The 17912-nt window shown below is 34.0% G+C and overlaps 1 protein-coding gene across 1 annotated transcript; it reads left to right on the top strand.

Moving 5' to 3' along the window:
- The first annotated feature begins 3608 nt into the window (after positions 1–3608).
- On the top strand, positions 3609–17867 carry LOC132718393 (uncharacterized). Its single transcript, XM_060702089.1, has 4 exons — positions 3609–4178; positions 4843–5001; positions 8382–8618; positions 17637–17867. The coding sequence occupies exons 1-4, from the start codon at positions 3612–3614 to the stop codon at positions 17724–17726; spliced, it is 1053 nt and encodes a 350-aa protein (XP_060558072.1). The 5' UTR covers positions 3609–3611; the 3' UTR covers positions 17727–17867.
- The last annotated feature ends 45 nt before the right edge of the window (positions 17868–17912 follow it).

Genomic DNA, 17912 nt, shown 5'->3' with positions numbered 1-17912 from the left:
GGAATGTTCCTTTGGTAGTCAACTTTAGAAAATTGTTCAAAGAATTTAATTCGAAGCAGAACTCTGGTTGCCATGGCAACTGAAAGAAAAAACTTAAAATATCTTCTTTAAGATTACCGTATGAGCTACATGTAGAGCTTAAATATTTGGTATGAAACATCATCTAGTTAGTGTCAACCAATTTTGTTAAAATAAGTGTCCTGGGGTCAAAATTGGCCCGTCCCGGCGGGGTCATTGATTTTCCTTATTTTTACATGTATATAGTTAAAACTTAAAAAATCTTCTTTTAAAAAACCAAAATAGCTGAGCTTAGCTATTAAGCATGAAACATCTTCTAGTGGGTGTCTACCAAGTTTATTCAAATAAAAGCCCTGGGGTCAAATTGGCCCCACCCCAGGGGTTCATTGTTTTTCCCTTTATGTATATAGTAAAAACTTAAACATTCTTCTTTTAAAAACCTTTAGAGCTAGAGCTAAGATATTTAGCACGAAATATCTTCTAATGGGTGTCTACCAAATAAGGACCCTGGGGTTAAAATTGGCCCCGCCTCGGGGATAATTGATTTTCCTTCTATGTATATAGTAAAAAGATAAAAAAAAATATTCTGTTGAAAAACGCAAAGACCTGGCCCGGCTTTCACAAACGTTCTCAAACTGAGATAACTCTCAACTTGAGATTGTCTCAATATTGACTGAGATTCTTACTCACCTGAGAAAAATCTCAAGTTGGCTTTCACTAAACTTTTTCTCAACATTTGAGAATTTTCTCAACTGAGACTGCTTTTTTTCTCAAGACATAAGCGGCTATCTTTCAACATCAATCTTAGTGTGCATTATTGATGGGCTTCTACGACTAAGATATGGAGTTTTTCTTTTTATTACAGAGTATATAGTTGCTATTTTGATGTAAAATGATGCAACATGGAAATGTTTTGTATATTTATCACATTAATGATTACAGATATATCTTTCTTGTTTTATTTTTAAAGAACAACAACAAAAACACCAAGAAGCAAATGTGTGAATATTTGAATGCTTATGAAAATAATTCATCAAGAATGAATGTAGATCCTGATAATTTTTTTGCAATCAGTAATAAATTATTTTAAGTATGATTATTGTGACGTCATAATTTCATGACGTCATGTATTAGAGCGTATGATGTCACCCACAATAATCAGTTAATATATTACTCAATATATGAAATTAATAGGAATTTTATTTGCAAAAAAGGTCAAATTATGTTTATTTATCAAAATAGCCATTCAGAAAGTAAAAATATCCCTGAGAATAATGTTTTAGCTTCACTGAGACATAATCTGAGACAGCCAAACCTTGTCTCAATATACCTGAGAAAAATCTCAAATATTAGTTGAAATTTTTCTCAATATTTTTTAGTGAATGCCAAACTGAGAAAACTCTCAATCTCAATTTCTGTGTTGAGAAAAATCTCAGATTTGAGATGAGATTTTGACTTTGAGAACGTAAGTGAAAGCCGGGCCTGAAGTTTAGATATTAAGCGTAAATTATCTTCTAGTAAGTGTCTACCAAGTTTGTTCAAACAAAAGCCCTGGGGAAAAAATGGCCCCGCCCAGGCAAGTAAACTTTTAAAAATTTATTGTCCGGACCAAAAAATGGTTGTTTCAGCAATGCTGCAAGCTCTGTGGTATTTTCTGATCTTTGCAATCTCAGTCGTACTGTATATCTGTCTGTATTTTCCTGTATAAGTTTATTTTTTTACTATAACAGTTTGAGTTTGATACACACGGAATTTTGCATGACTAGAGTTGCATTCATTTTTTATGACAGCCACACTTTATCCTTGCATATCGTGGCTACTTCCTAAAAAAGACACTTAAAAATAGTTGCCTTGACTGGCATTTGAACCCAAGACCTCTCACACCCTAAATGAGCGCGTTACCCTTGCACCATGGGGAAGTTATACAAAGTAAATCCGAATAAAATAAAATAAAACAATTCTAAATTTAGAATCTCCATTTCGGGTTTGTAATCCTTGTTAATTTCGAAGTATTTTGTACACGATAAACCTGTTGTTAAACACTGATGTAAATAATTTAGCGAAATTCTTCTCGACATGTATATTTTCATTATTCGACAGTCAGATTTATTTGTGTAATATGCCCTGAAGTCTTCGGTAATGGACATCGCTAAAAATAGCATTTTGTTTACATGGATTTAATTATCGGGTGTAGAAATTGATTATCGATCGTCGTCTGCTCTAAATTCGTCCCTGTCCTAGAGTCAACATAACATCCTAATACCTTTTTTCAGAAAGTCTAAATACCAAATGTTCATTTAGGGGGAGTTTAATTACTATCATTATAATATGAAGCTTTACAAAAAAAGCCGAGCAGTTTTCATTGATTAAAATGATATTCATCCGCGTAATTTGTGATTGTGCATTTATTGACAATTCTATAAGCCAATAGTAGTTTTAAACTTTGATCGGTTGTAATTATCGGATACTTGTAAGAAAACAAAAGTATTTCTTTCTTTTAAATTGCTAGTTTTAAGCTGTTTTGAAAACGTTGTTAGGTTTGTCGTGAAGCGCTGTGCCAGAGATTAAATGTGAATTTTGTGTATGTTATTTAACAATGGACACGTAATATCTCATTTATTTATGGATGCTACTTTGTTCGTGAGTGTTTTGTGTATTTTAGCACAATTGAATTTTGACAGTGTGCGATGAATTTCGTTAAAGTTTAAAATTTTAAAAAAGGTGGCAATTATCTGCCCTTAAGAAATTTAAGGAGACAAATGCTGGTGTGTTATTTTTTCAGACGAACATATGTATTTTAGTAAATAACCACGTGTAATAAATTGATCATTGGTCACCCAAGAGAGCGGAATGTCCCTGCAATATTTCACAGTGATCAACAGTGAGATATCCCGCAGCGCAAATTTCACCCGATCGGTTGTTAACGGAAAGTCAAAAATGTAGCAGGGACGTCGCTGTGACAATCCACCCGTAAAATAATCGAACGGATCGACGGACTTTAGTAAATTGTTTAATCTGTACTGTACAATAAATTTTATGGAATGTAGAATTATAATTGAATTGATTTTGAGAGTTTTTTCTTATTTCTTTTATGGTTTGTAAAGTTTCATTGCTTATAATTCGAAAGTAAAAAAGACATGAAATATGTCTCGAGATGACGCCTAATATATCTTCCAAGTCCTACCTAAAATTTCCTCACTTCTCCCTAAATCAGCATGAGGGAAGTCACTTCTGACCCAGCTCAAACTCTGCCTTTGTATCAACCTTTCACTTGACACAGATTGAAATGTGATATCAATTATAGAAATTAATTGCGGAGACGTAGAAATGGTTGAATTTATTTTGGCCGCTCAATATGGCCCAAATAATATTTGCTTCTGTATATTTCTTACAAAAAAGTCTCAGATTAGCAATCTGGGGCCAATATGGCCCTCTAGATAATGCCTTCATTGTAAGTCAAAGTTCACGTCCCCTAAACTGGGGCCAGCTTAAATGGCCTACAAGTGTTTGTGTTCAGTCATAGTTAATGTTGGATTTCCTTGGATTCTTATAAATTGTAGTTAAGAATATTTCTTTTTTCTCTAGAATTCAAGATGGCACATGCGATACATTTAAAGAACAACAAATACCGACAGTGGGTTAAGGCAGGCCTAGGCTTGGGTTATCTTAAAGAGGGACTTGCACCATTTTGTGATGACATAGGAAAACAGCAGCACAACGATATTATAAACCAAATACAACAAACAAAGACTCCTCAACCAAATGTACCATGCAGCACCTGTCAGATAACAACTCTCCAGCCAGATCATGTCCGAGTCTCAAAAGGGATATGTCCACTCAAACAAGATAAATGTAACTGTTGTTTTACAAATAATAAGAAACCCTGTCCAAACAATGTATGTGGCGCAATCTATGACAGCATTATACAGTATCATGCATCAATACCACCTGCACCTTTTTGGAAAAACAGTGATGTCCAACAGTGGTCAACAGAACCGTGGCAGGTTTGCAAATGTTTTATAAATGCTCCTGGGTACAAGGACAAGATATCAGCAGACGACACTGATTGTACTGGGTTGATTCATGTTATCATAAATAACAAGTACTTTCATAGTCATATTGGATGCAATGTTACCGGACCAAACAATCTTTTTTCAAAGGTAACTAGATTTATATACTATATGCTTATTTTAAATTTTGTAGAATATTAAGCTTTACTGTAATATTTAGTCTGTTAATTCAATGCGTATAGAAGTAAAAGAGATTATAATTACCTTAGTGCAGTTATTGGTTAACTATTATTGAATTTTTAAAGGAGTTTACCCAATACTACTTTAAGATGAAATTATGTCCAGATAACTATGAGGCCAATACAGTTTTTTTTTTCAGAGAAACAATTTGCAAGAAATGAATAATGATTCAAAATTGTTATGCATAAAATTGTATTCACAAATATTTTTTGTTTGCAATGCAATTTTTTGGATAGCTGTAATATTTGTAGGTGGGAAATAAAAACTTTTTTTTAATTTAAGCTTCACTGTAAAATGTAAATAAGTAGGTTATTTGTGCTTTATAAGCAAATGCAACACGTAAATACCATTACTTCAATAAAATAATTATAAAATTCATCAAAAGCCATTTCTATTCAATTTGCTTTTATATTATCTGCGGTTTAAACACAATACTAATAATGATTATTATGGTAAGTATTTTAAAGTAACTCCTTTATTACAGTTTTAATTCTCAACTTAAGAATTGTGTTTAGTCTCATTGCTGAACACTGTATTAATGTGAATATTGTATTATTTGTTTTCTATATATTAGGTACGTCTGTATCGAAATGAAATCTTTCACTCAAGCAATATGGAATTAGAGGAGAGCAAGGCTAATTCATATATTGATGATATGATAGTTGTTCTACAAGATAGTAAGGAACTTGTACATCGACAAGATGCACAACAAGCTGTCGGGAAACTTCAAGATGTAAGTGTACAAAATAAATTATAAGTTTGAAACCTGTTAAGAGTAAAATTATCATAACTTGAAAGAAGCACATTTCACTAAATTTAGAAAGTTAAATAGAAAAAAAGTGCTCGAAGTGGTTAATTCATTATACCCTCGCATACCGAAGTTTTAAGGGTGGATACTGAAGTCAGGATGTCATGGCGTCCGTTGGTTTTTTTCTTGTCCGCCCAATAACTTAAGATTCCTTTAACCCACTGTCTTCATATTTGGAATTTAGATTGGTAATGATTAGTAAATGATCCCTATTAATTTTGAGTTCACTAGGACAAAGGTTAAGGCCACAGGGGCCTTGACATAAAAAAGCTCCTCTGCTCAAATAATTAAGGTTCCTTGACCCACAGTCTTCATATTTGGCATGGAGGTTAGCCATGATTAGTAGACGACACCTATCGATTTTGAGGTCACTGGGTCAAAAGTCATGGTCACAGGGACCTAGACTTTAAGAAGTTTGACCAATAACTTAAGAAACCTTTGACCAACAGTCTTCATATTTGGCATTGAGGATGATCATGACCATTAGGTGGCCCTTATTGATTTTGAAGTAACTGGGTCAAAGGTCACAGGGACCTTGACAAAGCTTGTCCGCTCAATTGCTTAAGAATGCCTATTCGCAGTGTATTGATTTTGACATTTCAGTGTTTTTGTCCCCCGCCTTTTCGAAGAAGAAAGGGGAATATAGTAATAGGCTCCGTACGTCCATCCGTCACACTTTCTTGTCCGGTCCATAACTGTCATTTATCAAAGGAATCTAAAATAACTTTGCACAAATATTTGTTATAATTAGATGATGTGTCATGCGCAGAACCAGACCCCTAACTCCAAGGTCAAGGTCGCATTTGCTCATTCAAGGTCAACATTGTCTATTTGATGGTCGTGTCCGGTCCATAAATTTCTAACCTTTGAAGGGATTTTGTAAATATTTGCCACAATTGTTCAGAATAATAAGACGATGTGTCATGCGCAACAACCAGTCACTTACTTCCAATGTCAAAGTCACACTTGGAGGTCAAAGATTAACATAGTCTATTACAGGGTATATTTAGTGTCCGGTCCATAACTTTTTCATTTATCAAAGAAATCTAAAATAATTTGCCACAAATGTTTGTTATAATAAGACGATGTGTCATGCGCAACAACCAGACCATTAACTCAAGGGTCAAGGTCGCACTTGCTCATTTAAGGTCAGCATTGTCTTTTTGATGGCATATGTCGTGTCCTGTCCATAACCTTCTTATCTTTGAAGGGATTTTGTAAATACTTGCCACAATTGTTCACAATGATAAGACAATGTGTCATGCGCAACAACCGGTCACCTACCTTCAAGGTCAAGGTCACATTTGGAGGTCTTTTCAAAGATTACAGGGTATATTTCGTGTCCAGTCCATAACTTTTTAATATATCATCGGATTTTGTAAATACTTGCCACAAATAGTCACTATAATAAGACAATGTGTCATGCGCAACACCTGCATCCCTACCACCTAGTTCAAGGTCACACTTAGAGTTCAAAAGTTATCATAGGCTGTTTTAGGGTATATTTTTTACTTCTTCGGGACTTTGGAATAACTAGGCACATAAAGTCACAATAATAAGACAATATGTCAGGTACAACACCTGCACCCCTACCTCCAAGGTTAAGGTCACACTTACAGGTTAAAGGTTAACAGAGTCTGTTATATGGTTTATTTTGTGTTCCGTATATAACTTCTTCATAGATCAAGGGATTTTGAAAATACGTGGCACAAATAGTCATAATGATAAGATGATATGTTATGCGTAACACATATGTCCCTACCTCCAAGGTCAAGGTCACATGTAGAGGTAAAAAATTTACAGGGTATATTTTGTGTCCAGTCCATAATCTAGGATTTTAAAAATACTTTGCACAAATTATCACAATAATAAGATGATATGTCAGGCGCAAAACATGGGTCCTTACCTCGAAAGTCACACTTAGAGTCAAAGATTGACATAGTCTGTTATAGGGTATATTTTTTGTTCGATTTATAACTTCTACATAATTCAAGGGATTTTGAAAATACTTGGAGCAAATAGTAATATCAATAAGACGATACATGTATGTCATGCACAACATCTGAACCCCTACCTCCAAGGTCAAGGTCACACATAGAGGTCAAAGGTTAACATGATAGAATTTTAAATTCAGTGTTTCATTTTACTAGTATTTCTTTAATAAATTTATTGTTGCATTTGCAGATCTAGCATTGATCATAATTTTGGATTGAAAGTCCTGAAATCTATACCTCAAGCTTTTGAAATAGTACAATTTTATGCTTCATATAAAACTTCCCCAAAACGGGGGACGTTGGCAACTCTGCTACAAATTCTTGTTTTTCCTTATATAACTGATACCAAAAAAAACCAAAAAAAACGGCACCGTTCCCAATAGAAAATAGACAACAAATGTTCCAATTCATGACTGATAAATTCCCAAAATAACACTGAAAATTTCCTCAAAATGGGCAAATTTAAAGGTAAACAAAAACAGAAATGCCAATGATAAGTGAAATGCAATAAAAACCAAGTATAACCACATGAGTGATATTCGTACTACTTTTAGTGTTTCACATATGTACACTTGTTATGATTATCATTTTTTTTCAACATCAAGAAGCAAAAATAATCATTAAAGTTAATAATACATGGTTTTATATGCATAATTTTCATGTCGTCCTGGATAAAAGAAATTCCCAAAGAATATTTTGCCTCTTATGTAAAATTCCTAATTTGAGTCAAACCGACGGATTTTTTTCCCAATCTGTCCGTAACCAGCACCAAAAGAAAACACTGCATTTTCACATTTGAAGCATGTAGAATACATAACAAGTTAGCAATGCACTGGCTTAGTAACCTCAGATATGGCAGGGAGGTTGTCCTTGAGCTCTAAATGTCCACTGTTGATTCTGACAAAGTGGTATGCGGAGGTATTCACGCCATGACATTGGCAGTTCTAATTTTAGTCAAATTTAAGTAAAACTGCCTTAAGTTAACTTATCTTGATGAAATCAAATAAAAAAACCTACAACATGTAAATACGTATTTAAGCTTGTTAGAAATAAGTAAGAAAAACAAATGTGAAGAAAATAGAGAAGTCTGGCGATCAAATGACTTTACCACACATCCTGCAGATTTTAGAAGCCCTCAGAAAAAGAATGTGAGTTAAAATAAAAAACAATTGAGGTAATTTTTAGATTAAGTTTGACCTTATATATGATATGCTTTATTGAAGATATTTTTTTTAAAATCAGATTCATGTGTAGCTACACTTTTTTATGATAGAAAATGTAATATAGGCCTAACTGATTTATTTTCATCAGCTGAAGAAAAAGGGCTTCATTATTACTACTGAAGACTTTGAAGATATTCTGAGGCAAATCAAAGATGAAATGGCAAAAGTTTTAAAATCAACAGAAAATGCTGCAACTAAGTCTGAAGAAGAATATGAGGACCTGAAAAATAGATTAACTGAACTTAAAGCACAGATGTCGGAAGCTGAGAAAAAACATTTAGAACTGAAAAGGAAATTTACTGTTCTTGAGACAGAGCAAAAAGAGGTAGAATGTGTTTCTTTTGTTTATTGCCAGTTAATATATCAGTAACCATATACTAAGTATGCTGATTCACTTGTATATGCATAATTGTTTGTTTCCTGTTGATATATTTGGTCATGTATTACTGTTTGTTTCCGGTTGATATATCAGTACATGTATTACAGAGATCGGGAAAGTCCCGTGACCTGCAACATAGTCGCATTAAAATGATGTTAGTCACATTGATATGCATGCAGATATGACATTAGGTTGCATGAATAAACAATTAGGAGACAAGTTGTTTCTAAAATGCAAATTTGACCTGCAAGAAATTCAGTGAAAGCATGAAAGCCTTACTGTTTGTCAATCAATTAGCGACAACAAATAAATTTCAAAGTGACAAATTTGTTTGCTCCGCCTACAGGTTCAGTAGGTAGGACTAATTATCTGCATTAAACCAGGTTAAGCCAATTTTATAATCTGTCAACACCACGTGGTACAGTAGCTATGAGTTAGCACCGTCAATTTTTTTATGCTTTTCTGTTTGAAATATTTTTAATATTCTGTCGATTAGGAAAGCAAAACAGTCAGTTTGTAGATGTCTAAAATAATTTCAAAAGTTTAGATTTCCCATACATTTGTAGTTATTAAAGCATTAGCTTGCTTTCTTCCTAGGGAAGTAAAAGATTGTTTGTCGTTTCCGTCAGACATATTCAAAACCCGTCAGTCCAAAAAAAAAAAAAATTAGAAGAAAAAGTTCATTGTTTTTTTTAGTATCTTCATTCCTTAACAAAAATAATCTTTAAAATCATGTTTGGTATCCACAGAAAAATGTTTCACTATTAAAAGTTGCACTGACAGAAAAATCTGCGGTAAATCTAGGTCATCATAATCTGCCTTTGAAAACTTAACAATAACAAAGTAAAACATGAGCTGAAGTGATGTTTATTTTGAAACTACAATAATTGACAGGTCACTAGCCAATCAGATATCTGAACTGCATGACTTCTGTATGCTATGAGTCCCAAAAGACAACAATGAATGCTACTTAGGAGCCATTCAGTGCAAATAAAAAAAATGGACATTACACATTACGTCATATATTAAGGAAATTATAAAATGTCAATAATTATTCTGAGTGCATTGTTGTAGAATAATGCACGGTTTGAGTTCAAATGCTTAGTAATATAATCACGAAGGCCGATAGGCCTGAGTAATTAATTACAAGCATTTGAACGAAAAACGTGCATTGTTATACAATAATGCACAAAGAAATAATATCTATATCCATTCTAACACGTCAAGAAAAAATATAATTATTGTCATTATAAAGTTGGACTTTATGTTTGGTTGTTAAATTTGTTTTCGCCTCAGAGTTTCCAATAGAAACGTTCTTTGAAGGCTGTTCCAGTGGGTTGAAAAGAACTGTCGTTAAATCTAACGTGTGTAGAAACATTTTGAGAATAACGAATTTTGAAAACATTGATAAAACTTTTTTTGTTTATTTTATTTCACTCTATAATTTTTCAAGCGAAATACAAATTATTGAAAGTGAAATAAATGTAAAACTTAACTCGCTTGCGACATTAAAATAGCGTACTTGATTTGATTGTTTGGCACGTGCTATTTGGCGCTACATTGTGACGTCAAAAAAAACCAAACTATAAACGCCTGTACAGCGTTAACGACTGAATGAAATATATTGGTGTTCGGATTCATTTTATTAGTTACACCATTTTCTTTCATTTTTGATAGTTTTCACAAGAAAAAAATCGCCAAAAAAATGTTTTATTTATCAGATTTTTCAAACAAAATGGCGCCCTCAATCTGAAAATACACAGGGAGATAATAAGAATGGCGAGTGCATTGTTGTAGAATATGGAGACATAGTCTCATTTGCAAAAATTATTTCCCGATCTCTGGTTTTACCGTTTGTTTACGGTTTATATACTTGGTAATGTAACGAGTATAACTGTTTGTTTCTGGTTGAAATACTTGGTCATGTGTTACTGTTTGTTTCGATTGATATACCTGTACATGTATAACGGTTTGTTTCCGGTTGATATACCGGTACATGTATTATTGTTTGTTTCTGGTTGATATACCGGTACATGTATAACTGGTTATTTCCTGTTTCACCGGTACATGTATTACTGTTTGTTTCTGGTTGATATACCAGTACATGCATAACTACTTGTTTCTGGTTGATATACCGGTACATGTATTACTGTTTGTTTCCGGTTGATATACCGGTACATGTATTACTGTTTGTTTCTGGTTGATATACCAGAACATGTATTACTGTTTGTTTCTGGTTGATATACCGGTACATGTATTACTGCTTGTTTCTGGTTGATATACCAGTACATGTTTACTGTTTGTTTCTGGTTGATATACCGGTACATATATTACTGTTTGTTTCCGGTTGATATACCAGTACATGTATTACTGTGTGTTTCTGGTTGATATACCAATACATATATTACTGTTTGTTTCTGTTTGATATTAACCGGTACATGTATTACTGTTTGTTTATGGTTGATATACTGGTACATGTATAACTGTTTGTTTCTGGTTGATATACCGGTACATGTATTACTGTTTTTTCTGGTTGATATACCGGTACATGTATAACTGTTTGTTTCTGGTTGATATACTGGTACATGTATTACTGTTTGTTTCCTGTTGATATACCGGTACATGTATTACTGTTAGTTTATGGTTGATATACCGGTACATGTATTACTGTTTGTTTATGGTTGATATAATGGTACATGTATTACTGTTTGTTTCTGATTGATATACTAATACATGTTTTACTGTTTGCTTCCCGTTGATATACTGGTACATGTATTACTATTTGTTTCCGGTTGATATACCTGTACATGTATTACTGTTTGTTTCTGGTTGATATACCGGTACATGTATTACTGTTTGTTTCTGGTTGATATACTGGTACATGTATTACTGTTTGTTTCCGGTTGATATACCGGTACATGTATTACTGTTTGTTTATTGTTGATATAATGGTTCATGTATTACTGCTTGTTTCTGATTGATATACTAATACATGTTTTACTGTTTGCTTCCCGTTGATATACTGGTACATGTATTACTATTTGTTTCCGGTTGATATACCTGTACATGTATTACTGTTTGTTTATGGTTGATATACTGGTACATGTATTACTGTTTGTTGCTGGTTGATATACTGGTACATGTGTTAATGGGTGATTCTAGTTGATATACCAGTACATGTATTACTGTTTGTTTCTTGTTTGATATATACCGGTACATGTATTACTGTTTGTTTCTAGTTGATAAACTGGTACATGTATTACTGTTTGTTTCTGGTTGATATACTGGTACATGTATGACTGTTTGTTTCTGGTTGATATACTGGTACATGTATTACTGTTTGTTTCTGGTTGATATACCGGTACATGTATTACTGTTTGTTTCTAGTTGATTTACTGGTACATGTATTACTGTTTGTTTCCGGTTGATATACCGGTACAACTATTACTGTTTGTTTATGGTTGATATACTGGTACATGTATTACTGCTTGTTTCTGGTTGATATACTGGTACATGTATTACTGTTTGTTTCTTGTTGATATACTGGTACATGTATAACTGTTTGTGTCTGGTTGATATACTGGTACATGTATTACTGTTTGTTTCTAGTTGATTAACTGGTACATGTATTACTGTTAGTTTCTGGTTGATATACTGGTACATGTATTACTGTTAGTTTCTGGTTGATTTACTGGTACATGTATTACTGTTAGTTTCTGATTGATATACTGGTACATGTATTACTGTTAGTTTCTGGTTTATATAATGGTACATGTATTACTGTTTTTTTCTAGTTGATATACTGGTAGATGTATTACTGTTTGTTTCTGGTTGATATATTGATACATGTTTTACTGTTTGTTTCAAGTTGATTTACTGGTACATGTATTACTGTTTAATTTTGTTTGATAGACCGGAATAACTGATTTTTTTCCGGTTGATATAACGGTAAATCTATTACTGTTTGTTTCCTGTTGATAAACCAGTACATGTATTTTTTGTATTACTTTTTGTTTCTGGTTGATATATTAGTTTATTGTACTGTTTGTTTCCGTTTTATATACAGGTATATCTATTACTGTTTGTTTCCGGTTGATATACTGGAACATGTATTACTGTAACTGTTTGTTTTGGGTTAATATACTGGTGAATGTATAACATGCTAGTTTCTGGTTGCTATACCAGTATAACATATAACCATGGTTCTCAGATAACTTATAATTGTATAGTAAACCAGTGTTATTAGCTTTTCAAGGCACACCATATGTAAATAAATGATGCCAGTTCATGATGCCAGTTATTACTCACTTTTTGAGCTTGACTTTTATATTAAGCTTGTCACTCCTTCGGTTAAGTATATATACCCCCCACCACAACAAAGTTGTAAGAGGGGGTATACTGGAATCAGCTTGTTTGTCAGTCCGTCCGTCGGTTTTTCCTTGTCCGCCCAATAACTTAAAATTCCTTTGAACCTCAGTTTTCATATTTTGTATTTAGATTGGTAATGATTAGTAGATGATCCCGTTTTGTTAAATGCCCGAAAGAATTTCGGGCATATTATGTTTTACCCCTTGGCGTTCGTCCGTCTGTCCGAGCAACCAAATAGGGATAGGGGGCATATAACTGTAAACAGAACAAAAGAGAACAATAGAGTTCATTCCGTAACAATAGAATAAGGGGCCATGTCCCTCTATAAAACAAAAGAAAATGACAAAAGAAATGGCCCCTTAGTTCAATTAAGTGGCACGTCTGCTCGTCCGTCCGTTAACAACTTGGTTTCTGGAGCATAACTTAAGTTTCATTTAGCCTACAATATTCAAACTTCATAGGATGATTGTCCATATTGGGTAGAAGAACCCTTTTGATTTTGGGGTCACAAAGTCAAAGGTCAAGGTCACCATGACCTTAAAACTGAAAACAGTTTCCGGACCATAACTTAAGTCCTATTTGCCCCACAAAGTTCAAACTTCATAGGATGATTGTCCACATTTGGTAGAAGACCCCTATTGGTTTTGGGGTCACAAGGTCAAAGGTCAAGGTCTTTATGACCTTACAACTGAACACAGTTTCTGGAGCATAAATTAAGTCCCATTTGCCCCACAAAAGTCAAACTTCATAGGATGATTGTCCAAATTTGGTAGAAGACCAAGGTCACAAGGTCAAAGGTCAAGGTCACTATTAACTTAATACTGAAAACAGTTTCCGGAGCATAACCTAAATTCAATTTGGCCCACAGTGTTCAAACTTCATAGGAGGATTGTTATTTGAAGGAGGGAATACTTTATTTAATTCCAATGTCTTACAAATGCTTCATCTTTACTTAAAAAAATCACTTTCGGGCATATAATGCTCTGCCTAGCGGTGCTCTTGTTTTTGAGGTCACTGGATCATAGGTCAAGTCAAGGTCACATCGGCATTGACTTCAAAAAGCTTGTCCTCCCAACAACTTAAGATTCCTTTGATCCCAGTAACTTAAGATTCCTTTGACCCACAGTCTTGATATTTGGTATTTAAATTGGCTATGAATAGAAGATGGTCCCTTTAGATTTTGAGGTCACCGGGTCAAATGTCAAGATTACATGGGCATTGACATCAAAAACTTGTCCGCTCATTCACTTAAAATTCCCTTGACCCACACTCTTCGAATTTGGCTTGGAGGTTAGTCATGATTAGTAAATGACCCCTATTGATTTTGAGTTCACTGGGTCAAAGATCAAGATCACAGAGACTGTCTTCAAAATGTTTGTCTCCCCAATAACTTAAGAAACCTTAGACCCACTGTCTCCATATTTGGCATGGAGGTTGATCATGACCATTTAGTGACCCTCTTGATTTTGAAGTCACTAAGTCAAAGGTCAAGGTCACAGGGGCCTTGTCCACTCAATTGCGTAAAAATGCTTTGGTGAACAGTCTTTATATTTTGTATTGAGGTTGTTTATGACTATCACACGACCCCTTGATTTTTAGGTGATTCTGTCAAAGGTCAAGGTCGCGGATTTTACTATAATTTGTATGCTTCAGAATGACTGTCCGCACTGTATTGATTTTGACATTTTCACATTTGCAATTAGCAATGCACTGGCTTAGTTACCTCAGATTTGGCAGGGAGGTTGTCCTTGAGCTCTTAATGGCGACACTTGATTCTGACAAAGTGGTATGCAGGGTATTCTCGCCATGACAGTGGCAGTTCTAGATAGCTCAAGGTGAGGTAGCTCATGGTGAGCTTTTAGGATCGTTGAATGCCCTTCGTCATCCTCATTTGTTCGTTAACACTAGCGGTCCCATTTTTTCCTCAATCATCATCAAACTTTGTCAGGATGCTTGTCTCGTTAATTGTTTGCATGAGTTAGAACATGCATCATCTCGGATGAAAAACTAGGTCACAAGAGCTACACATGTTAAAATAGAAAAATCTTGTTAACAATCTAGTTGCTACTGTTTTGATCCAAATATCCTGTAAATTGGTCTGAAAGTTTGTTTTGATGATTTCTAGGGCAAGTTCGAATAATTATGGGTCACATTGGGTCAAAAACTTGGTCACACTGCCCAAACAAGGAAAAACGTTGTTAACACTTTAGTGGTCACATTTTTGCCTCAGTCATCACCAAACTTTGTCAGGATGTTTGTCTGGTTAATTGCTCGCATGACTTTGAACATAATTCCTCTCGGATGAAAATCAAGGTCACATGAGCTAAAAATAGAAAAATCTTGTTAACACACTAGTGGCTACAGTTTTGATCCAAACATCCTTGAAATTGGTTTGGTTTGTTTTCATGATTTCTATGTCAAAATCGAATATTGGTCACCTGGGGTCAAAAACTAGGTCACACTGCCCAAATATTGAAAAACCTTGTAAACACTCTAGTGTTCACGTTTTTGCCTCAATTACATTAAACTTTGTCAGGATGCTTGTCTAGTTAATTGCTTGCATGATTTAAACATGCATCATTTCGGATGAAATACAAGGTCACATGAGCTAAAAATAGAAAAATCTTGTTAACACTAGTGGCTACAGTTTTGATCCAAACATCCTTGACATCCTAAAAACAAGGTCACAGCGCCCAGATGTAGAAAAAAACGTTCTTAACACTCTGTTGGTCATATTGTTGACACAATTGTCATCAAACTTGGTCAGGATGCTTGTCTAAGTAAATAATTGAATGAGATTGAACATAGGTCATCTCGGATGAAAAACTAGGTCACATGAGCTAGAAATAGAAAAATCTTATTCACACTCTAGTGGCTGTTTTGATCCAAATATCTTGGACATTGGTGTGAAAGCTTTTATTGTTTATTTCTAGGTCCAGTATGAATAAGGGTCACCTGGGGTCAAAAACTAGGTCACATGGCCCAAATATGCTAAAACCTTGTTAACAATCTAGTAGTCACTTTTTTACTCAATTGTCATCAACCTTGGTTAGGATGCTTGACTAGGCAATTAATGGGATGACTTCGAACATGGGTCATTTCGGATGAAACACTAGGTCACAGGCTACTCTAGTGGCTACTGTTTTGATCCAAATTTTGGAAATTGGTCTGAAAGTTTGTTTTGATAAATTCTAAGTCAAGTTTGAATATTTGTCACCTGAGGTGAAAAACTAGGTCTCAGCGCCCATTTTTGACTCAATTACCACAATATTTGGTCAGGATGCTTGTCTATGTAAATGCATAGATAAATAAGTACATATACATGGGTAATCTCGGATGAAAAACTAGGTCACAGGAGCTAAAAATAGAAAAAATCTTGTTAACATTCTAGTGGCTACTGCTTTTATCCAAACTATTAATATCCTGGAAATTGGTCTAAAAGTTTGTTTGATGATTTTTAGGTCAAGGTTGAATAAGGGATCAAGTTGGGTTTAAAACTAAGTCACACTGCTCAACTATGGAAAATCCTTGTTAACACTCTAGTGGTCACTTTTTTATTCACCTGTCATGAAACTTGGTCAGGGTGCTTGTCTAGGTAATTGATGGATGGGCTCTATGGTTCAGGTGAACGATCTAGTACCATCTCGGCCCTCTTGTTTTTGTACTACCATTTTGGATTTTGACAAAATTATGCTTTTTTGACGTAGAATTTAATGTACCACCCCACTCATATCCTATACCATGTGATGTATTGCTTTCAAATATCAAACTTTTCTCCTAAACTATAAAGAATGTTGGTCAGTTGGTTTGTGTTTATGCCCCTTTGGGTTTGCTTGTTGATTTATTTAGTTTTTGTAAAGGAAGTATAAGATTTTTAGTTTTAAACTTGTGTAATGTGTAGCCCCAAAAATAGTTGACCTAGAGTCATAAGATTGACAAGACAGTGAAGTGTGGCGGCACCCGTGTCATATATGGACACATTTCTAATTTTCGTTATTTTTTTATTAATTTTAGATTTGTTTAAACCGTTTATTTGTTTGATTTAGAAAAAAGTGAAAAAATTGAGTGGTGCCTCGGCCCAGTGGCGGCTCTTGTTGAGTTATTGCCCTTTGTTAATTTTCTTACTTAATAATCTTGTCCAGAGCATAACTGGATCACTATAAGTTTGATTGACTCAAAATTTGGTATGTAAGCTTTTTTAACTGACCTGAAGTGCATTGCATAAGAATCCATCACAGATTCCTTCGTTTGATCTGTCAGTGAAGACTTTTTCCATAGTATTTGTATTTTGGATTATAAAACAGTTTTATTTACCCAGATGTAACATTGTTACAATCAGTTTAAATGCCACTTAAAGTAAAGGTTCATGTTCTAGTCTATAAAGAATACAATGGGGGAAAAATCAGGACTTTCATTTTACTTCAACACGTCCAGAAAATAAACTAATCGAAGTTTGTCTCGTGAAATTTTACTGAATATTGGGACGAAGTATATTATTCAAGTGGACTGAAAATACAAATATTTCTTCATACAATAAACATTTTTGAAAATTTAAAGAATAAAACACAATTAATTGTATTATTATTTATGTTGTAGGAGATAAAAAGACTCATGGTAGAAGATTCTCCTCAACAAAATCAATTAGAATATGAAAAGGTGAAATCAGGTATGTTCTATAGAATATGAAAAGGCTAATCAGGTATGTTAGATAGAATATGAAAAGGCTATATCAGGTATGTTATATAGAATATGAAAAGGCTAATCAGGTATGTTATATAGAATATGAAAAGGCTAAATCAGGTATGTTATATAGAATATGAAAAGGCTTATCAGGTATGTTATATAGAATATGAAAGGCGAAATCAGGTATGT

This window comes from Ruditapes philippinarum, unplaced genomic scaffold (assembly GCF_026571515.1).
Source record: "Ruditapes philippinarum isolate M1 unplaced genomic scaffold, ASM2657151v2 ctg871_1_1_1_1, whole genome shotgun sequence".
NCBI lineage: Eukaryota > Metazoa > Mollusca > Bivalvia > Venerida > Veneridae > Ruditapes > Ruditapes philippinarum.
Note: the sequence above shows the minus strand (reverse complement) of the source record. Positions and strands in the feature narration are given on the sequence as shown.